At 51.8% G+C, this 22,648-nt stretch overlaps 1 protein-coding gene across 3 annotated transcripts in view; it reads left to right on the top strand.

Moving 5' to 3' along the window:
- The first annotated feature begins 2,884 nt into the window (after positions 1-2,884).
- The window catches only part of AAK1 (AP2 associated kinase 1), a 50,411-nt gene continuing 30,647 nt past the window's right edge, over positions 2,885-22,648 (top strand). The window contains exons 1-3 of one of the 3 annotated variants that reach the window (XM_054517545.1): positions 2,885-3,046; positions 3,135-3,437; positions 22,347-22,465. In XM_054517545.1, coding sequence (XP_054373520.1) covers positions 3,275-3,437; positions 22,347-22,465 — 282 coding nt within the window. In that variant the 5' untranslated portion in view covers positions 2,885-3,046; positions 3,135-3,274. The remainder of the gene's footprint in view (positions 3,047-3,134; positions 3,438-22,346; positions 22,466-22,648) is intronic. The other 2 variants (XM_054517544.1, XM_036396829.2) reach the window with 2 other exon arrangements.

Raw genomic sequence — 22,648 nt, 5'->3', positions numbered from 1 at the left:
GCGCCAGCTCTGCTCTCTGTCGCTGCCTCTCCCCGAGCTCTCCAGAAGGGGCCAGTGTGCCCTCGCCTTTCGGGGGCCGCAGGAAACCTGCCCAGGCCTGTGTTTTTATTTAGAAAATGCTGAGCTGTCTGGAAAGTTTGATGAAGAGGGATGCAGCTGTATTAATGTGCTTCTTCCTGGGGATTTGAATGCATTTTCTGAGCAGCGCAGGAGGAGCAGGGATCGGGGAGACAAAGTGCAGGGAAGCAGCTCTGCTGACCACACTCGGATATTTTAAACCTCGCGTCATGGGATTTCAGCAGCTTAAAATTCAGCGTCTAGGACTGAGTGCATTAGTCAGAGGTTCCTCTCTGCAGCACGACGAGCCTGGCAGCGCTCTGCAGTCGCTGTGGCACGGGAGAAGCCCCAGGCCCTGTGTGCGCTGTGGCCACGGATCAGCTTTTCCAGTGGGAGCTCTGAGGCTCAGTTCCCTCTGATCCCTGTGAAGGTCACTGGGATTGCAGCAGCGCAGCCGAGCCCGGGGCCTGCTGGAATGAAGAATTTCCCCAGCGTCTGCGGCCGGGGATGGCCCCTGCGGTGCTGCTGCTCCCCAGAACGGTCATGGGTGGGGTTTGTGTGCCGTGGGCTGAGCCGCGCGTGGGTCTGGCACCGCCTGCATTGCACTGCAGGTACGGTTAAAAAAAGGAGCCAGGGAGGAGGCTCAGCAGTGCATCTGCAGCTCTCTGCATGCAGTGGCTTTTATCTTCTTTACTTGGAAATGACTCATTTCCCTGTACTGTACAGAGATGCCCAATTTCCTTGGAAATGGTTCAGTTCTGCAGAGTCCCCAGAAATCCCCAGTGATGGGGCCCAATTTTTTGCACTGGGTGTTTTACCTGTCTTGAGAGATGCCTGGGGATTTTCACAGGTTAGAGGAATTAAAAAAGTAATTTAAAATAATGGGCAGAAGCAACTGAGACTTTACTCAGTTCATATTTATTCCAAAGGGCACGTGAACCTTCTGTACTGAGCACTGGAAGTTAATTCATCACAGAGCCCCAAAGCACAGCCAAGCATGTTTCATGCAGATTGAAGGGTGCAAATGAAAAAGGACTGTTTGCACACGTGTGCTGGCAGCCTGGCTGAAATCACTGCAGCTCCAGCTGTGTGGAATTGGGGTGTACTTGGAAATGAGGGGCAGCCAGGAGCCACCCTACAAATTATGGGTGACTGAAGGTGGTCAAAGGAGGACTTTGGGGTCTGCAGGGTGGGCTTGTGAGCCCATACCTTTAGGACCTGCTGAGGATGAGGATGGGGAAGAGGTGTACCATTATCCCCAGTGAAGAGGCACAGAACAACAACTGTGCTGTCAGATCTGTGTATTGCTAAATGTTGCCACCAGCAATTTTACCTGCCTGTTCTCAGAGCCATATGCCTCTTCAAAGCCTTCAAACACTGTGAGGAAAAACCCAATTAGACCCATTTACAACAGGCTGATCCAATCTCGCTGGCATTGCTGGAAGCCCAAAGTGAGGCCAAGGACTGTGGGAAGGACGAACATTTTTGTCACCCCAAAGGAACCAGACCTGGCCTACCCTGGGGACAGGGGCTGGAGAAGGATGGCTGTAGTTATTACCATCATACAGGAAATAATAGTCATTGGGAAAATGGGGCCATGCTTTGGTTTTCTCTTCCATCCCAGTCAGAGGGGAGGAAGGAGAGTGGTGCTGTCATGGAGGTATTAATTTGGCAGCCAAGTGCTGCCTGGGTTTTGTATTCTGGTGCTTCATTCTGGAAAAACCAAATTTTGCCACTTTAACATTTCCCTCTGCTGTTTGAAATCCCAGCTCCGGCCTTCAGTAGTGCACGAGGAGTCGGCAGCTCTGGATGCCATAAACTGGGAAAATCTCCTCATTTCTGAGGAAAAAATGCTGAGAAGAATCCAAAGTGCATTTAAACTGAGTTTCCCAAGATCTGAGCTAAACTAAACCTTTCCAAAGCCTGACCCAATGGCTTTGGGCTCTGGAGGAGCTGCAGTGCCCCTGAGGAGCATCTTGCCAGGCAGGAGGGAGGAGGAAGCTGTAATTTAACAGCAAATCCAAGGCACAGGTTTGGTACAAAACCAGCTAACAGGTGTAAAACACTAAAGATATTTTAAGGGTTTGGGATATCTCTGCTTTCAGGATTTTTTCTCAGGCTCTCAAGGCAGGCACTAGCAGGGCCTGTGTGAAGATAAGCCTCGTGCTTCAGGTTAATCCCAAGAGGTCACAGCAGTGGCCTTTTATTATTATATCACAAAAACATCGATTTAGCGCATTATTTCAAAGATAAACATAAATACCCGTCACCATGCAAAGCCCGAATGTGGGCCGTGGTTCCTCACGGGCAGGATTTCTGCACTCATCCCTCAGGGCGACGAGGGCGCAGAGCCCCCGGGTCCCCTCCGCTGTCCCTGGGGCGGCCTCCGGTCCCGGCCGGTCTGAGGGGCGACCCCGGCCCGGGCGCTCCGCCACAGCCCCCTCAGGGCCCCGCGCCACAGCGCCCCCTGCCGGCCGGAGCCGCGCCGCATGCCGGGACTTGTAGTCCCCACCGCGGCATGGCCCCCCCTCCGCCCGCCACGGCGAACTACCGCCCCCAGCGTGCCGCGCGCGGCGCCGCCATCCCGCCGAGCCCCCGCTCCCCCTCCCGCCGCACCGTGGGGCGCTCCGAGGGCTGCGGGACGGGACATCCCGGGACGCGACATCCCGGGACAGGGCGGAGCGGGACGGGACGGGACAGCCCGGGGCGGCGGGGCCGGGCCCTGCCGCTGGCGGAGGCGCGGGGGCGGTGCTCCCGACGGCAGCCGGGACTTCCTGTGACGGCCCATTTCCTGGTCGGATGGGGCCGGCGGGGGGCGGCGGCGGCGGGGTCGGTCCCTGTCCCTGACGGGCTCGGTGGTCGCCGGTGACGCCGCCAGGCAGCGATGCGGGCCCCGGGCCCTGCCGGCAGCCGGCCCCCGCCGTGACCCGCTGGGGCTGCGCAGGCCGGCCCCGCGGGGCGCATGGAGGCACCCGCCGCCCTCTGCGAGGTACCGGGCAGGGTCTCTGCGGGCCGGGGCTCGCGGCGGGGCCCGCGGGGGTAACGCCGCAGGCCCGTTATCCCCGCTGCTTTTGCAGGTGTGACTCCCCGGGGGACAGCGCGGCTCGGCCCCGCCAGGTCAGCGGCCCCGGGCCCCCTCAGCGGCCGCGGCAGGAGCCGGAGGGCTCGGGACCGACACCGGCATCGCCCCGTGGCCGGCACTGCCGCCTCCTGAGACATGAAGAAGTTCTTCGACTCTCGCCGGGAGCAGGGCGGCTCCGGGCCCGGGGCGGGCACCAGTGGCGGCAGCGGCGGCAGCAGCGGCCCGGGCAGCGGCTACATCGGCCGGGTCTTCAGCATCGGCCGGCACCAGGTCACCGTGGACGAGGTGCTGGCGGAAGGTAAGGTCCCGGTGCGTTCTGAGCGCTCCACGGATGCGGCTTTCCCTCCCCAAGCTGGAAGGGAGGCCTTGCGCTGTCCCGGGCACCCAGCCTCCTCCTTGACCCCCAGATTCCTGAATATTTCATTGTCCTTGGCAGAATTGCAGTCCAGCGGTGTCTGTAAGCTGATGTGTTTGGTATTCCCATCTGTAAATGCAGTGTGGGTTTGCTAGATTTGGCACTTTTTTTTTAATGCTTTAGAAATTGGGGAATATTCAGAAGGTTTTTCCCACTTCTCTTAAAGTGGGAGTTAAAAAACCAAAAGAAACACCTAAACCAAAATTGTGAAATATTTTGGTGCAGAACAAGGTGCTGTAAATAAAGAAAGCAGTGTCCTTCACTCTTAAACTTTCTTCAGCTGTTACCTCCTTTCCTACCTCAAGCAGAGAGGATTAAAACACTGGAGTAAATTCCTTGTAGCTATGTTATGCACATAGGTAGGCTGAGCAGGACTGGCTGTGACCTGGGATGAGGGATTTCTCTCTGTGTGGGATGTCTGCAAGGCAAAGTGGTGATCCCAATTGCCTTTTTTTTTTTTTTTTTTTTCCCCAAATAAAACTAAAAATGAATCCTAGGGGTTACAGAACTCATGACGTGTGCAGGCCTTGCAGTGCAGCAAGCTGCTGGTGGCATTTGTTTAATTGTAGCCAGCTCTGCTGCCTGAACTATCATTTTACATTTCATTTGTTGGGGCTGTGAGGAGCCTCCTGAATGGCTCTGCCTGGTAACCTTAGCCTCGACCTTCAGAGGGATGTTGGCCTCTTTAGACCTGCCCCTGGTCCCTCCTGCGCAGCATCCTGGGCAGATTTAGTCCAAACAGTGTTTTGTTTTGATGGCGAGGGAGAGGAGAGCTGCTGGGAGAGAGCTGAGTGGGAGGACCTGTGTTGGCTTTTACAGAAAGAGCCCTAAAATGGAAAAGGGACTCTGTGTACGCTGCCTGTGTTCAGATTTGTAAGAATTCACCACGGTGTACAAGAAAATAGGTCTGTGGCTGTTTTTCAGACTTGGTTTCTGATGTGTCCTGCTGAGAGGAGCACTGAAACCAGGCTTTTACCTAGCAACTACAGTGATTTTTTTTCCCCCTTGAAATTTGCTATATAGCTTTGCCTGGACTGGTATTTCCAAGGCCCTTTTGGCCCTGGAAGCTGAGGACCTACATGAGCTAAACTTGAGAAGCTGTCAGTCTCCCTTTAATGCAGGATGGCCTCATCCTGGTAACATGGGAAGGCAGAGGCTTTTTTTGCTGATGAGTAATGTGCTGGCAGGTTCTGCCCTGGGAAGAGGAGCCGTGTGTCACCGGGCTCTCCTGCTGCTGCAGAGGTGGAGGTGGGAGCACAGATTGCCTGGGGGGGAAGAGCCTCCCTGTCCTGGGGGAGCTGCTGATTCTGGGGGCTTTTCCCTGCGTCTCCTGGTTCCTGTCTGTGGGGTGGAGCGTGGCCTGCAGCTCTGGGTGCCTTGCATGCAGGCTGAGCCCTGGGAAACAGTTGCTGTGAGGCACAGAGGGAGTTGTTCTGGTGAAAGGTGGTGCCCGGGTGTCTCCCTCCTGTTGAGACTCTGCTGTGGGCACTGTGAAATCCTTCTGTGTGCAGAGTGGGGCCTCCGAGGGGCACGAGCAAGGCAGTGTGTTGGTCTGCAGGCTGTTCTGTGGGTTTTTGTGCTGGGGAGCAGCGTGGCTCAGGAGCGCTGCAGCTCTGGGTGTGCTGGTAAACAGCCCTTTCTCCCTGACTCAGCTGGAGACCTGGGGAGCTCGTGGGCAGCCCAGTCCCTGCACTCCTGACGTCTGAAACTCGGCTGCAAAGCCTCTCTGTATCTGCAGTGGTGTTTCAGCAGTGCTGGAGAGGCAACTCCTGGCTATTTCTGCTGAAAGGAAAAGTCCCCTGGGAAGCACTTTGTAGGAGGAGTATCCTGTCTGGGAAGGAAGGACCTGTCATCCCCTTGCTTTAGGAGGGAATGGGGAGGGCTGTGCTTAGGTGCAGCCTGTGAAACCTGGAAAAAAAATGAGCTGTAAAAGTGCCTTAAAGGAGAGAACCAATGAAGTGATGGATGGTGCGGAGGAGACTTGAGTCGAACCAGAAGTTTTGGAATGGAGGTGTTGGGATTTGGCTCTTCCTGTCAGAGCTGTGCCTGGTCACCCTGAATTCTGCTGAGCAACCCTGCTGATGGGGAGTGTGCCCTGGCTGCAGCAGTGCCTGTGCCAGCTGCCAAATGGCTCCATGTGCCTCTGGCCTCTGGTGTAGATCCCCCAAAATACCTGCTGGTAAACCTGCTCGGTTTAACTCCTGCACCCCTGAAAAATAGTTCTGTCTGGATACTTGCCTGCCTGGGCAGGGAGGAACATCCCCTCCTTTTGGAAGGAAGGAGGTGGGAGTAATGCAGAAGGAATTTGAGGGGCTGGTTGTGGTGTTAGGACATGGTGAAGCAGTGGGTTCTTTACAAACAGGGTGTTGCAATAGGTGGTTCCTAGTTGGGTCCTTGGAGCTCCTGCTCTAATCTATGCAATAGCACAAATAATCTCTTGAACAATTCCCCCCAAAGTTTGCACAAGGATTATCTGTGGTGGGAGGGCAGTGCTGCTGGCCCTGGGGGGCTGCAGGGCCAGGTTTAGTTACACAGTGCCCCAAGGGGTGTTGTGACTGCTTTTGGGGTGAATGGTGTTTCACAGAGCTGAGTCAGGCTGCTGTCTTGCTGTTTTCTTTCTGAAAATAAACCAAAACAGCGCTGGCCCAAATCAGATACTGCTCTTTGTTTCTGCCTGTGTGTAGGGGAAAAGCCAAAACAGCAGATCCCCACCCCAGAGCCCCATGCTGGAGCTCTGGGGAGGTTGGTGTCCCTCTGATGGGGGTCCAAGCAGCAGGAGCATTGAGAAGGATGTTGCCATAAATGAGGAATTTGCTGAGGAGTTTGGGAGAGCCGTGTGTGTGGCAAGGTACCACAAGGCACGGGGGAGCTGAACCAGGTTGGGGATTGCCCCAGTGTCCCATTTTTGAGGGCCTCTGTGTTTTGTGACTTTACTCACAGTGTTGTGGGAGAGTGCTGAGCTGAGCCAAGGTGTGTAAACATTGATGGGGCACATGTTTGAGCAGGGTTTTGTTTATCTTGCTCTGCTTCTAGCAAAAAGCACAGGCTGAGTTTCTGCAGGCCTGGGAAAAGTTACTTTTAAAATGAGTTCTACTTTTTTTAAGGTCTTTCCCCCTTCAAGTGTGTAAGGGGTTCAGGTTTAATAATTGTTGGATATCTCACTGGAGTTTTTCAGGTACATGCCTGTGTGCTGTAGCTAGTGTTGATTTGGAAGCATTTGGTGGTTGGTATTACAAACCAGTGCAAAGTCACAGAATCATCCTACATTTGCCAGCTGTGTTTTTTCCTCTGTTTTGACAAGAAGGACGTTGTGGGATGCACCTTGGCTTTCCTTAGCAGACCTGCAGGGCAGCGCACGTGCAAGCAGCTGGGAGAGGCTGTGGATGCCCAGGCTGTGCCCTGAGCTGCCCTGAGAGCAGAGGGTTTCTGCTGACCCCTGCCCTGCTCTCCCTTGGCACCTCCTTCCCCTGCAGCACCATCACCTGAGGTCACTGAAAACACACGTGAGCTTCTTCTGAAATAATTTCACTTCAAAGCAAACCCCATCTGAGGAACGTTTTGCAGATTTATGTGATCCTCAACCCAGTTCCAGTGTGGTTGGGTTCCAGACATTGCTTTGAAGTGTATTTTGTGAGTTACTGCTTTCCAGCTTCAGCCAGGGGCCAGCTGCTAATCACCTGAGCAGGGACATTTGGATTAGGAATTAAACTGTTGGTCCTCTTGGAATGGCACATGGGATTTTTATTTTTTAAATTTTTTCCCTGTTTCTTGTGAGGCAGAACATGTACTCTGCTCTGCCAGGTAGGATGTTTGATTCTGTGTTCCAGCAGTCTGTTTTTCTGAGAGTAGAAGCCAGGGGAACTTGTGAAGAATCCCAAGGGAGTTCTTTGCTAAATGCTGAGGTATCCCGAGTGTTCTGGTGCTTTTAGCAGCACAGCTTTTGCTGGGACAGGGCGTGCTGTGTCCTGAGATGTAATCAGGGAGGAAAAGCAGGTGTTAGTGGATTTAAGTGTGGAAGAAGTTGTGTGGGCCAGAGACTGGGCTTTGTGGGGCTGTCACAGAAGGGGTCTGGGTTGTGCCTGTGGGGCTGGTCCCTTATGGCTGCTAAAAGCTGGTTTAAAGGCAGTGCTGGCCCAGCCAGGCACCATCCCAGGGAGGAGCTTCCATGGGAAACCAGGGGAGTTTCTGTTTCAGCAGTCCTGCTATGAAGTTGTCAGTATAAGAAAGCCTAGCTGTGGGATTCTGGCTGGGGTAATACATGGCTTAACTCCAGCTGGGGTCCTGCAGAAGTGTTCTGGTAGTTTTAAAGGAACAGGTTGCTAACTTCTGGTTGCACGTGCATTATGTTTTTATGGTGGCATGGGCCTTCTCCCCTTTGTGCAGGAGCTTGTCAGCAGCTCGAGGAGAGCAGGTGGGAAGTTACAAATGTGCTGAAGACAAGCTGGAATCCACGCTGCATTTAGCACTTCTTGCCTTCCAGGCTGACCCACCTGCATTAATCATGGCTAACAAGGGGTCAGCCCTGGCTGGGTGCTGCACACTTGTGTTGGGGCTGGGAGCTGCTTCCCTTGAAGGTGACTTTATTCAGGGTAGATGTTCTGGGCAGGCTGAGGCTGTGCCCGTTGGGAAGGCAGTGTGCCAGCTGCAGGGCTGGTGCTGCTTCTCTGGAAAGTCACAACCAATTTGCCTTCTCTTGTGCTAAGTGTTTACTTGTGTTCTACATGTGGAAGGAGACAGGAGTCTCTGAGGAGAACATGCCATAAGCAGAACTGGTTTATGGAGGAGTTATCTGCTGATAACAAGAGGTGACTGAGTGAGTTTCCCAGGAAGGGGTGCTGCCTTCCTTGGGTGGGGGAAGCACAGGCTGTCCTTGTGGTGGTATCGTGCTGGAAACAAACCTCCTTGCATCAGATACTGGCTGCTGTGCTTCTTGAGAGCAGGAACAATACTGACAGTGATTTACAAGCACAAGGAGAGGATTTGGAAAGGCTCAAGTGAGGCACTGCAAGGTAATTCTCATTTGTGGCTTTTTGTCATTATGGAAACTTTCTCCTTTTGTAGGAGGTCCAGGAATTGCCACTAAATGAAATGAAGGTTATTGTTAGCTGCCCTCAGTGTGATGCAGCAGAGTGAAACAGAGGGGAGCTGCTGCAGCTCCTCTAATGCCAGGAGCTCTCACTACCCAGAGAATCTGAGCCCTGGCACAGCCTGTGGATGTCTCCTTCCACCCCTTTTAGGGCTGCTGGGAGCTCAGATAGGGAGCTGAAGCAATGCAGAGCATGTGTGGCCAAGTCAGGAATTGATCTGTGCCCTTCCAGACTGGGTGCTTGAATTGCAGTCTGTGTTTCCTCTCAAGTGCTGCCTCGCTGTGGTTTCACTGGAGCTCTTGGCACACGTGTGATTTGGGTGTGAATTCACACTTGCTCTGTGGCAGAACCCCTGCTGACACCAGGACCCTGGGCCATGTGTTGCAGGATTGGATTAAAGACATTTCTGGAACAAGATGCTCATAGCATCTGGTTTGCTTCATGATTTTGCAGAAAGAAATTACGTACCGGTGACGGGTGATCTCATAGATTAAAAATAAAAAAAGCCATCAGCAGCTGAGTTCCCTGAGCAGGGATTTGCGTGTGCATCCCCTCACAGCTGAGCTGGAAGCTGCCTGGTGCTGTGATGAGGGCAGGTAGAGCTGATCTCCATTCACTGTTAGTCACACTCCAGTTTCCCTTCACATGGGCCTGTGGTAGGGGGCCCCAGAATGTGCCTGTGTGAGCTTGGAGCAATCTGACAAGCTGTTCTCGAGGGTGTGAGAGCAAAATGCAAGATCTTCTGAGGCTCTCTAATTGCACAGCTGTTGTTCAGATACCATCTTCGCTTGTTTCTCCTTCTGCAAGCACAACGATGCTTGCAGGGCTGGTGTGTGCTTTTGCTGCACAAGTGGCAGCAGCGAAATAAACTCGGGCTTGTCTCAAGATGTGCAGAATGCTCCATGAGGACACGATGTGCCTGGCTCCTGTGGCTGTCACTGAACATCAGTCTCTCTCCAAGGCAGCAGAGCAAGCAGGAGGAGCCCTTGGTTTGGTGTCTTATACGTGTTTTTGTGACTTCACTGCTATCCCAGGTCCTGGAGGGGTGCTGTTCAGGTGTTCATGAGAGTGATGCAAAATGTGGACTTCCAGAGTGGTTTGAAATTCTTAAAAGGAACACAAGAAATCAGTGCTGATGTGAGAAGCGCAGAAATTAAGACCTTTTGCCTTCTGTGCCTTCTCTGCATGACCTACCTGCTAATTCAGTGTTACCTCAGTTACCTGTTGTGACCCTCTGGAGGATTAATGGCCTCTGGCTTGGGCCATAAAGACCTCTCTGGCACTGAGCTGCTGCTTGTGAGGAGGGAGCTGGATCGATGGGAGATGCTCCCTTCTGGCCACAGGAAGGTTCTTTGTGGCTGCTGCTGGCCCAGGGCTCTGCTCCAATGACTCTTCATGACCTTTGGCAAGGAGTGTGTGACACCAGGGGTATGCAGGTGGCTGGTGGCATGGGCAATTCCCTGAGATTGTTAAAGAAAACACTCTCTGGAGTTGGAAGGATCTGTGACAGCACCTGTGTGTGTGTGCAGGGACTCAGGTGCTGCCACACTTGCCTTTTCCCCAGCTGCTGGGATCCTGCTGGTTCCTATGTTTGTGGCTTTGATTGAGTGTGTTTGTAAGGAAATGAAGAAATGCATCACAGGGCCCTGAGGTGGGGTGGCAAGGGCTGGGAGGGAGGGCAGGACAGGCAGGTCACACTGTCCTGTCATCCTTGGGGACATTTCTGGGAAGAGCAAACCTGCTGAATGTCAGAGCCTTTCTTTCAGCCTTTACCTGTTGCTTCTGAGTCAGCAGATGTACTTGGAAATGTGAACATTTCACGTGGAAATGTGAGCTTGGGAATGTGAAACCTGCTGTTTCTGTGCTGCATTACCAGTTGCAGTTTGAAGTGCTGAGCTGTTCTGCAGAACACGAAGGCTCTGGGTGTGAGGTGTGCCCCAGCCTGTGCCCCTGTGCCTCTGTGCCCCAGCCTGTGCCTCTGTGCCCCAGCAGAGCAGACAGACAGATGGTGCCAGGGATGCTTATCAAATTATTTCACAAATGAGAAGCTGAAGCCCATGAAGATGAAGCCATTTGATAAGGGCTGTGTAGCAGAGCAGGGACAGTCTTGTATTAAATGCAAATAGAACTCCTTGCCTGGTGTTTTAATCACGGGGTCATTAATATTCATGTCGCCATAGTAGCCAGGAACTTTTATCATGGACCAGGGCCCCGTGTCACATAATGCAAATACAGAACAAAGCCTGTCCCTGCTCCTTGGGGATTCCTGGCCCTTCCCTTGGTACCAGAGCACACTGGTGTGCTGCTGCTTCTCTGCCTGTTCGGAGAGGGTGTGAGGAACAGGCAGCTGTGGTGGTTGGTACAGCTCATCATGGTGTGAGAGCTGACACACAGCAGCTTCTGGAGACTGGTATTATTCAGAGACCACAGAAACACACAGACTCAGCCTTGCTCACCCAGCCTTCAGCAGCACATGTGACAGGATCAAATGCATTGGACTTTTAAAAAATTAAAATGATGCTAGTTTTGAAGGGGAACAGGTGGTTGTTTTCTACCTTTTGCTTTTGTTTTAAACTTAACATAAGAAGGCCTTTGAAAGTTTTTCTGCAACTGATGCATTTAGTGATATATTTATTATTTAAGTTGGGATATAAATAAGTAAAGCAGTTATTTAAGTTCATTTGAACTGATGAATTCAATCCCCAGTGGTTCCAGGCTTGGTGAGTAACAGTCACAAGACTGCAGGTTCTGGACCCCTGCAACTTTTCCTGTTCCTGGACATCTGACAAATGAACAGACAAATAGTTCGTGTCTCTCCCTCTTCTCCTGTGCATGTGTGGAGATCTCAAAGCCCTGTTTCATGTAGAGCTGATATTTTTTCCCATTAAATGCTGAATGATGGATCCTTTGTGCTCCTGGCTGTGCCTGGGGCTGCCCGGTGGGATGGTGGATACCTCTCTGCACGCCTGGCGTGTACTCAGGAGTTGCCAAGTTCACTGCTGTCTCCGGGGCTGGATTGGCATCTGCCTGCAGAGGAATGGGATGTGTCCTTCAGCTGTGCTGTCCTGTTACTCAGGGGGGTGGCACTCGGTGGCCCAGGGCTACCTGTGAGCTGTAGTTACACAGGTGACCTGTAGTTATCTGCCCTTCCTGGAGAGGTGAGCCACGCATTCCTGGTGTTGAGGAGAGGAAGCCTCCATGAGCTGCTGTGCAGCTCTGGCAGGATCCTGTGGGCTGTGAGCTCAGGCTCTTCCTGGCATGTGTGGAGTTGTGCTCAGGAGCCTGTCCGGGTGCTGCCTTAGGAACCAGAATTCCTGAACGCCTGACTTGTGTGTTGCTGTGAGCTGTCCTAGGATCCTTGCATAATTGCTTCCCAAATGGAGTGTGCTGTTTCCATGACACCCCTCCACGGCCTGCTCTGCCTGGCCCTTGCAGCCAGCCCAGTGAGTCCCAGCCCTTCATCCTGCTTTCTCCCTGCTCTTCACCTCCAGCTGCAGCCTGCTCTCTGCTTGGCTGGCTTTGCTTCTTTCTCCGCTCTCCTGATGTGATTCACGGCTTCCTTGCCTTTCCAGGGAAGCTCTTGAGCTGCCTGCAGTTGCTGCAGCTTCTTGCTGGCTTTGCAGTTCCAGCCGTGTTCGCTCAGCCCGTCATGCTCCACAGCATGTTGATGCCAGTGCTAATTTCACTTGGAGATGAGCAAGGGCTCAGATGCTATTAGCAGCTGCTGGGAATAATAGCAGCTGAAATGTGCTTTTTAAAGGGCTGACTGGTAACTAAACAAATGATTCTTTTAAATTTTTTTTTAAGCCGTGAGTTATTCATGACCCATTAATTTTTATTTTTTTTCGGGCTTACAGTGGAAGTTCAGGGACTAAAATTGCTACAATAGAGAGGGACTGAGCCTGCCTTGCCAAGTAATCTATTTGGAGGCAGCGTGTCTTGCTGCATAGTAATAAAACACTGTTCTATCAGCTTTGGGTTTGCAAGTGTGCCTGTCAGGGAGTCATGGAGTGGATGCACAGGGCTGTGCACAGAGCACATGCCCAGCAAATCCCCCCACGTGAACACCTAAACGTGCTTCCTGCTGTGGCAGCCAGCACGGGGCCAGAGCCTCCAGTGAGCTGCTGTTTGTTATGAAATTGCTGTCACAAATACTGCAAATACTGGGAGACTTTAATGCCCCTGACTTGGGGTGTCTGGGCTGCTCTGGGAGTGCCAAGCTCCTGCTGCCCTTGGACTGGAGCTTCTGACAACAGCGTGGCTTTAATGCACAGCCTGGATCTTGCCCAGTGATTATTTTAGGCTTCTAAAATGCTGCTGCATGGCAGAGATTAATTTCCTTCCCCTCCTTTCTCTGCTGTGTTGTGATTTACAGCTTCCTGTTTGTCCTTCTCCATGGGCCTGGCTGGGAGTTGCAGGAGGATTGTGTGGGGAGTGAGGTCTGTAATGAGTTGGGGTCCTGAAACATGCAAAGAAACGAAGCTGGGTGGTTTTAAGGCAGCCCCAGAGAAGTGACAAGAGGCAGTTATGCTTTTCCCATGCTGTCCATGCAGTGAAAATGCCTGTGACTGGTTAATTATTTTGTGTCTGTTTGTGGTTGTGAGCATCACAGCTGATAGACTGAATGTTCACTGCCAAAACTGCCACAATCCCTAGACAGCCAGTCTTGCTCTCCTGGAATCAGGACAGGCAGAGGCTGTGCTGGTGTTGTGGGGGGTTTCTGGCTGTATTATTTTGCACAGTTCAGGCACTCCTGGCTGGGGCTGCCACACCAACATTAACCGTGGTGATGTGTCCTGCCTATTTAAAAGGAGAGGGTGGAGCTTGTAAATCTAAATCTGTCCTGTCATGGCCTAGATATTGCAGCAGTGACATTAAGCAAGGGCCCTATAATTATGTTGGTAATATTGGATAATCACATTAGGATTCTCAGCTATGGTAAATCTGTGTAGGGCTGACTGTGGCCCTGCTTTCCCCTGGCTGAGAGTGACCCATGAGCTCTGTGTGAGCTTAAGCCTTTGTTTTACCTGGGGAGAAGTCCTTTGCTCAGATGTGCTGGGTGTTCTGTTAAAGTTCTCCTGGTGGTATTTAAAGGCTAAAGCTTAAGCAGTGCTGGAGCTGGAAGAGCTGCAGCTTTCTGGGGCTGGAGTGGGAAGGGTTTGTGATCAGCAGGGCTTTGCCTGGGCTGTTCTGCTCTCTTGGCATCAGACCTTTGCCCTGGTGATGGGTGCTGTCTGATGGACTCTGGAGGAATCTTTGAAGCTGGTTCTTTAGGTTTTTTCCCTTTTTCCTCCCGCCTCCCACTGAGTCCCAGCTGCATTTTGTGTGGGCAGGTGCTGGGCTTTCCGTGCCTGGGGAGCTCACGCAGCCTCAGGCTGGCTCAGGGGGTTCTGCTGGCCAGCCTGGGCTCCTCTGCTTGCTGCTTCTGTGCAGATGGACTTTGTGCAGGCCAGATTCTTCCCAGCTCGAAGGGAATGTGTGGAGAATTTCTGGCTGCGTGCAATGGTGACTGTTGGAAGGACAGGGCCCAGCTTTGGGAGCTGTGGGGCTGACGTGTATTTCTCTTCATGCACCATGAAGCAGTGAGTGCTTACCTGCCCTGCTCAGAGCTGCTGCTGTTGTGAATGTGGACTGGGTGAGCACAGGATCCACCTCAGGTTCCCAGCACTGCTTTCCTCTGGCAGCAGGATGAAGGCTGGGAAGCCCCAGCATTTGCTAGGAAAAAACAAGCTGAGCACATTGCTCTGCAGGGAGGGAAGGGGAGCTGGTGGTTTGCCCAGCAAAGCTGGAGTATTCTTCAAGAGTTTGTCCTGTGCCTTTGGCTGGCTTGACACACAACCTGTATCCGTGTCCTTTGTGTTTCTTGCACTAAAGTATCATCACTAGAACCACTCACAAAATAGCTGCATGTCCTGTATGTTCACTTTAGCTCTGAGCTCTCCTGACTTTTTACAGTTGTAACTGTTACAGTCTTCTGTAGAATATGTTCACTATTAAATTCCTGATCTTGTTGCAAAAATACCTTTTGAGCTCATTTTCCATTTGGGGAGATGCAGGATTCAGCTGATTCTCCTGATACCGTGCACGTTTCAGGTTTCCTGTCATGAAATACTAGATGTCCTCGCTGCTTTATCTAGGTGCTATCTACTTTCCCTGCAGTTCTGGAGCTCTGATTGCCTCCTACAGCCAATTAAAATGGTCAGAACAGGGCTGAAATTTGAGTTACTGTGACCATTGCTCCTTACACAGACGAAGCTCTTTCAGCTGGAGTTAGTGGTGTGCCCTTTCCTTTTTGCCCTCAAGATAAAACTCAAATGTTCAGACTATTTAATTGGCGGTTGATGTTTCAAGATCTGATCTGATAAGTTTCCCAGAGCTGTTCTATCTCCACTCCAGGATGAAACCTTTTAAAGTGCTGTTTAGGGGCATGGAAACAGCCCAAAGGAGCAGATGAAGCCACAGCTGAAAGCTCAGTGAACCACCCAGATTTTTGTTTGGTTTTAGTGTGTTTGACTCTCTGTTCAGGTGAGTATGGTCAGGTCAGGCACTGAGAGCTCCTTGAAATTCTGCTCTGGGAGATGCTGGGACAGCCTGAAGCAGTCCCTTCACCGTGGCACTGTTATGCTAGGATAAGTAAAGGGACTTAATGCAACAAAAACCAACTAAGTAGAGCTTGTTATTTCCTTTGAGGTAGAAAGTCTGGGCTGAGAGGGGCCCTGTTTAATTTAGTGCTATTATCTGCTCTGCTCAGCTGGGGAGGCTGCTGGCAGACACGAGGGTTTGTTCTGTTCTGGTTCAGAACTGGACTCTGGTTTATAACACACATGTACACAAACACATGCACTGTTTACAGACATTTGGGTGCAGTAAGAGCAGGAGATCCACGTTCAGGCCCTCCTGGAGCAGAGCCTGCTGCTGCTGTTGTGTGTGGGGTGTGTCCTGAGTGTCACCTCTGTCCCCACTGCCACCTTCAGACAGTTGTGCAGGTACCCCTGACCGCTGTGGGTTTGTGTGACAGACACACCCTGGCAGTGCTTTGTGCTTCAGTGTGCTGACTGTTGACACAGTTTACCCCAGGTGCAGAAAATCCTGGTTTTTTTTAGCCTGGGTTATGGGGAGCAAACACTGGTTTTATCTTTATTTTATCTGTGTACTCCTGAGAGGTGATGCAAGCCTGTGCCTTGGGACAGACTGTGTGTTTTCTGTGCCTGCAGCTTGAGGGTGAATAATCTTCACTTATATGGCTATAAAATGGCATGTAAATACCCCACTGTAAGCAGAGGATTATGGAATTGGGTGGGAGAGTGAGTCACAGGCACTAATTAAATCCCAAAGCCCAAGTGTCGTGTCTCTCCAACATGTAGTACTAAAACAACAAAATGCAAGCGCAAAGGAGAGCATTAGTACAACCACACTGCTTTGAGTCCTCCCAGCCCTGTGGTGCTGGATCATCTGGGAAAGAGTGGAGAGCATCCTTCCAGGAGGAAAGATGGGTTACAGCTGCCCTGGCATGTAGGGAAGAACTTGGGGTTGAGATCCAGAGGAGATTTTGGTGAGACCTGGTGGTGACAGGGTGACAGCAGCCAGGAATAAATTGCTGCAGAGCACGTGGGGAGTGTGAGGAGAGCGGTGGAAGAACAGCTCAGAGCAGGTGCTGGGAGGGACTGTGGGCAGTGCCAGTCCTGCCAGAGGGGCTGGGTCAGGTGCAATCCTTTGTGGATTCAGGGAATCCTCCACAGCGTTTCTCCCTGTGGGTGACGCGTTCTGCCATGGCCGAGGTGTCAGGAGAGGGGAACCTTCAGTCCCATCCTGTTGGGATCACTTGTTGCTGTCTCTCAGCAGGAGATGCTGTGGTTTGGGGGTCAGCTCTGGGCTGGAGCCTCCTGGAGGTGCAGATTTTGCTTTCTGGAGCCAGGCTGCAGAGCTCCTGTGGGAGAGGAGGTCTGGGGGAGCAGGGCCTGGAGCTCACCCTGCTGCTCTCAGTGGTGTCGGCAAACTGACCCAAATGTTCTCTGGTCAAGTTCTAAGTTTTTTGCCCTCTTCTGTTAATCACAGGTTTTCCTACCCCAGTAACATCCTTTTTAACAGCATGGCTTGAAAAGCAGAGAAATTACTTGCAAATTGCTCGTGTTTCTGACTGTCTCCATCCAAAGGAAGGAGGAGCAGAGATAATGTTCCGGGTTGAACTCAGTAAATCATGGATTGTACCAGTGTTGTCTTCCCTTCCTTTGGTATTTTCGTGATGTTGGCTATTGCAGCCCTAATGCAAAGTCTGCCTCATTACTGTGCCTTCTGAATTATGCCTCAGATGACTTTCAAAACAAAATGAGGCAGTTGTATTTTCCTGTAAAGATGTTAATGCTGACACACTGTGACTTGAAAGGTGTTGCAGATGCTTCATAAAGCAGAAAAAGCAATGTGCAGTGATCCTGTTCATTCCAACCCCTCGTTCTGGATCACACAGAACACTCCACAGTGCTGCCTCTGGTTTGTGGGCACATTTAGTAATAACAAGGAATAATGCTGGAACAGAAAGCTTAATTTGGAGTGAAATATCCTGTCCTGGAAACAAAGAGCTCAGAAGTGGCATAAAAGTGGGGAAAATGGGATTTGAAATGGTGTGTTTTCAGCAGGTGTGTGCAGCAGTACCCTCCTGCTGGGCAGTGGGACAGTGGAATAAAGGCAGCAGAAAGAATACATTGGTGCAGATTAATAGCCACAAAAATAGCACTGTAATCCTGATGCAAATCATGGGGAGCTATTATTGAAATAAAAAGCCCATATTAAAATGCAGCAGCAAATATTTACTTGTGTGGAGGGTCACAGCAGAGCGTGGCACGAGGCAGGATCAGTGGGGCTGCTTCCCTTGGCTCTCCTCCCTGGCCCTGCTGGGTTTGTGGGGCTCTGGTGCTTTTTGTAGGAGCTGCTGGGGAGTCTCTGCAGACTCCTGCTGGGTCCCAGTGCCACTTCCAGCTCTCACAGGAAGGCTTTTTTGGGGTCCCTGCAGCTCAGCTGCTCAGAGGATCACAGGGCACATGGATCTCTGGAAAAGGTGCCCAAAACCATTGGTGCTTTGGGATCAAGAATCACATCACAGAATGATTTGGGTTGAAAGGAGTGACTACTGTGTGTACACAACTTGGGGAAAAGCTTTTTTCTTTTCTAATGACTGTATGTGCTCCAGTTAGAAGAGCCAGAGGTGCAGGATGGCTTCCTCAGGACAGCAGCAGAGAGAAAATGGTTCAGGTGGTGCTGCCCAGTGATGGGTGATGTGCAGTGTCTGTGTGACAGCTGCTTGTGGCTGTCCCTGGGGGAAAACCACATCACCGAGTGTTTTAGTAAAGCTTTGGGAATGCTGAGCTGGAAACACCCCGTGCAAGGGAGTCACTGTGGTTTTCCTGCAGCTGCATCACAGCATCCTGACTGGGGGGGAGAAAACAAAACCTGAGCGAGCCTGCCCTTGTACTTGGGAAGGTAAGTGCTAAGGAAGTTCTTGTGGCTGGTGAGATAAGGCAAAATATGACATCATTCTTGATGGATAAGGATCAGTGAGTATTGGAATTGTGCAAATGGAGTGCCTTTGTGCCTGGTTCAGCAGAGCACTTAAAATTAAGTGCCTGCTGGTACAGCTGGAGCTTAAAATGCCTGGCTGGCTGTCCCTGGAGGCTGAATGTTCCTGGGGCAGTTCTGGGGACATCTGAGCAGCACTTGGCTTCCCCTCAGTGCTGGAGCACAGTGGGGTGTGCATGGAGGGGGATCGGGGCTGCACTGGTGCCAATCCCTGCAGCAGCAGTGCTGGGCTGTGTGCATGCACTGCACTCGGGGATCAGCTGCAGTGCTGGGCTGTGGGCATGCACTGCACTCAGGGATCAGCAGCAGTGCTGGGCTGTGTGCATGCACTGCACTCAGGGATCAGCTGCAGCAGCAGTGCTGGGCTGTGTGCATGCACTGCACTCGGGGATCAGCTGCAGCAGCAGTGCTGGGCTGTGTGCATGCACTGCACTCAGGGATCAGCAGCAGTGCTGGGCTGTGTGCATGCACTGCACTCAGGGATCAGCAGCAGTGCTGGGCTGTGTGCATGCAGAGCACTCAGGGATCAGCAGCAGTGCTGGGCTGTGTGCATGCAGAGCACTCAGGGATCAGCAGCAGTGCTGGGCTGTGTGCATGCACTGCACTCAGGGATCAGCAGCAGTGCTGGGCTGTGTGCATGCACTGCACTCAGGGATCAGCAGCAGTGCTGGGCTGTGTGCATGCACTGCACTCGGGGATCAGCTGCAGCAGCAGTGCTGGGCCTGGTTGGCATTGCTGGCTGCAGGAGCATTCCATCTGCAATCCACATGAATCCCTTGGCCTCAGCACAGCTTTGTGCTCACCTGCAGCTGCTCTCACCTGGTTCAGCAGTGCTTGCCTGGCTGTGAGGAGTTGTGCATCCTGCTGAAATTACAGAAGGGCTGAAAACACAAGCACCAGAGCTGGCAGCTGGCCAGTGCCCTGACACAAACCTGCATGGAAAATTGCTCTGGCATCTCTATTGACTGGAGATAATTGGAACTTCCCAGTATTTTTTCAGCTTATCCTAAAGCCTTTTAGCAAGAACAACAGTCAGGCAGCAGTGTGTAGCTTGATAACCATGTTTCCATGCACTTGAGGCAGGCCTAAAACACCAAAGAGACCCAAAAAAAATTTCCCCAGAGAGACCCCTGTAGCTGGTGCTGGCTCTGAGCTGATGGTGATCCCAGTGCTGGCTGTGTGCTGCCTGCTCAACAATATTCATATGTCCTAAGGGTGAACACAGAAATAACTTCCCACGTTTTAGAATGGGTATTTTAGCTTTTGCTGGCTGGTGTGAGACGAGAGTTGAATTTCCTTCAGACCCTTAAATCAGAGGCACATGTGCAGGGGAAGGCTGTCCTCTGAGGTGACTCTCAGGCTCAGCTCTTGCTCCTGTCCCTTCTGGCACTCGCAAGTCTCTGGATTTATTTCTTCTGTTGCAGCTGAAGCCTGCACTGGTCCCGTGCCTTTGCTTTCCCCACGTGCACTGGCAAAGAGGCTTTAGCAGCAGGGAGACGGGGATGTTCCTGGTGCCTGGAATACTTCAAGCTGTGCCTGAGTGTGACCCAGCCTCCCTGGCACGTGCAGCACCGCTCCTGAGCCGACCTTGGCTGCCCAGATCCCAGGGGCACCATCTTGGCCTTGGAGCTGGCAGTGCCTGCTGTTGTCTTGCTGTTCTCTGAGAAGGAAACGCTCCTGTAATGTGCAGCTGGCAGGGCTCCATCATAATTGCTTGTAAATTTGTCTTTGATCTGTTTCCTTTCAGCTTTACCAGGATTTAGCCAAGTTGGGGATTGGACTGGAATAATGAGGGAGAAATTGGTTGTGGTCTGGAGCCCTTGAGGCTGAGTGGGTGCTGGTGGTGGTGTAGATGTGCAGTGGGCAAGGAGGAAGGGTTAGGCAGCTGTCAGCAGTCAAAAGATAAGGTAAATGTATTTTTGATGTATTTTTGCTGCTCAGCTCGTGTTTGTTTCTGCTGAGCACAGCACTGTAAACAGAGATCCCCTCTCCTGCTGGCCAGAGCTGGGAAAGGGGAACTGAGCCCTGGGCTGGAGCAGGGGCTTCTCTGGGTGGCTGCTCAGTCTGGGGGGAGGGAAACCCAAAAGTGCTATTATTAACAAAACCAAAACTGAGACTGTAATAAACTTGGAAAAAGCAACTCTTTGGGGGTTGTTTTGTTTTGTTTTGGGTGGGATTTTTCTTTGGTTGGTTTTTTTTCCCCCTAGTATTTTTCTGAGATCCATGGAAATACTGTACAGAAATAAAAAAAAAAAAAGGATTCCAAGCCTCCTGATCTCTCCGACGATTCTGAAAAATATGAGCTGTTAGCAAAGTAGGGTTTGGGAAAATTATGTTGGTTATGGTCCCTTATTTCTTCTTGGCTCCATTGTGGGTTATAAGAGGGGGAAGAAAAATCAGGGCAATGCTGTGTTACTCTTTTCCACAGGCACCCTTTGGGCTGCAGATTCACAGCGGGATGTGCAGATTTGCTCTCCAAAAACGACACAAATGTGGCTGGGCAGAACAATGAGGCTACTGCTGTGGGTTCAGGAGCTCTTAAAAACGCCTTGTAATTTGAGATCCTCAACTTGGAGCAGCTTCGGGGAGAGTCAGGGTTATTTTTGGGTCTGAATCGAGCACTTTGCACTGAGGCCCCTCCAGAGCTGCACGGGGGCTTGAGCAGCTGTGGCTGCTGCATGCCAGGGCCATGGCCCACTTGGCTCACTCTGAGTGTCCATTGTGCAGCCTGGCTCTAGATTTCAGGACCTTTAATTGAAGTCTTGATGATGATTATATTTTTTTTGTGGGGGGGCAGGGAGGAGCAGTCATTTTTGGTTTGTTTCTTCTTTCTGTCCCATCTTTCTGCTGTGTAAGACTGGGGTTGGCCTGCCAGGAGAGGTTCCTGCTGAGCACCGTGCCGGCAGGTGAGCTACCCGTGTGTGTAGCTCCTGTGGAAGAAGGAGCTGCAATGTCATAAAAAAGCATTGAAAACAAGCAGGGAGGCTCGTACATCACACACAGCAGTGTTGTCTGGCCATTTGCTGCTTTTCATTCTTTCCTGTCAGTAAACTTCACCCGAGCGTGGCTTTGTTTGTCATGGGATGGGTGCAAGTGCTGGATAGCCGTGAGCACAAACACGTCTGGAGCTGTGTGTGCTGGGCCTGCTGCTTTCTGGCACCCTGTGAAGAAAAGGGCAATTCTTTGGGGTGTGAGTTGGGTTCTGTAGTGTGTAGCTGCCGCTCCCCTGGTAGTGGGGCTTCTGGAGACACATAAATCACCCCTGGGCTGGGCCTTTATGAGTCCTTGGACATGAAGGAATTTGTGTAAGGTGCTGCTGGGCTGTGGCATCAGCAGTGTCACTGTGCCTCCCTTTTCACCAGTGTGCAGCACTTGTGGCTGCTGGATCTGTGCCACTCTGCCCAAATCCATCCCATCTCCAGAGCCAGGTGTGAAACTCCTGATGCCTCTACCCCTCCATCCTCCTTCAGCTCCTATTTCTGCCAGGACTGCAAATGCAAACCTGTGTGTTTGGATGGAGAGCTGACAGAGATTAAAGGCTTTCATCTGAAACAAGTCAATTTATCCTGGGAATCCTGACTTCACCAATAGCAATGACCACAGAATGAATTGTGGGTTTTTCCCTTGTTCTTCTGTCCTGATTTAAAAGCATTAACATCAAACTGCATGTGGGAGATGTTTCTTCTGCTTCTTGCACAAATCAGCTTTGTAATGTAACTGAGATGCTTCAAAGTTGCAGAGCCTTTTCAGTTTAGGCCTTTGGTGGTTCAGTGGGTGATCTGTAGCTCTGATTTCTGTCCAAGGCAGTGTTGCTGTCCTTCAGCTTTCTTCTTCATAATGGGAATTAATGGAGCCACGAGGGAGTGTCTGGCAGGAGCAGGAACTGGTGTAATTGCTTGTTTTTATGGAGATGTTAAGTGTTGACTTGGTTGCCATTAATTGGAGATTGCCCCCTTGGATCCCTGTGAGTCCCTGGGATAAGTGTCCAGGCCGAGGGGCACAAAAGGAGCATTTCCACTGTGGAGGGTGGGAGCTGCTCAGTGCCCCCGTGCCCCTGCTGCACCCCCTGGCAGGGACAGGGCTGGCAGCAGAGAGGTTTCTGGTTAATGAGCAGGTGCTTTTGTGTCCTGCACAGGTGGCTTTGCAATCGTGTTCCTGGTGAGGACGAGCAATGGCGTGAAGTGTGCCCTGAAGAGGATGTATGTCAATAACGAGTACGACCTGCAGGTCTGCAAGAGGGAGATCCAGATCATGGTGAGTGCCTGCTCTGGCTGGGAGCCTGGGCACCTTCTGCTCGTGAGCTCTGTGCCGTCAGCTCACAAGCCCTGCCTTCTCCTAGCAAAAACGGCTTTTGTGTGGGAAATCCTCACCTCTGGAGTGCGTGAAAATCTAATATTGAACTATTTCAAAAGTTCCTGTTCGGGGGACAAGGAAAAT

This window comes from Molothrus ater, chromosome 28, assembly GCF_012460135.2.
Source record: "Molothrus ater isolate BHLD 08-10-18 breed brown headed cowbird chromosome 28, BPBGC_Mater_1.1, whole genome shotgun sequence".
NCBI lineage: Eukaryota > Metazoa > Chordata > Aves > Passeriformes > Icteridae > Molothrus > Molothrus ater.
The sequence above is the reverse complement of the archived record's forward strand: the minus strand, read 5'-3'. Positions and strand labels throughout refer to the sequence as shown.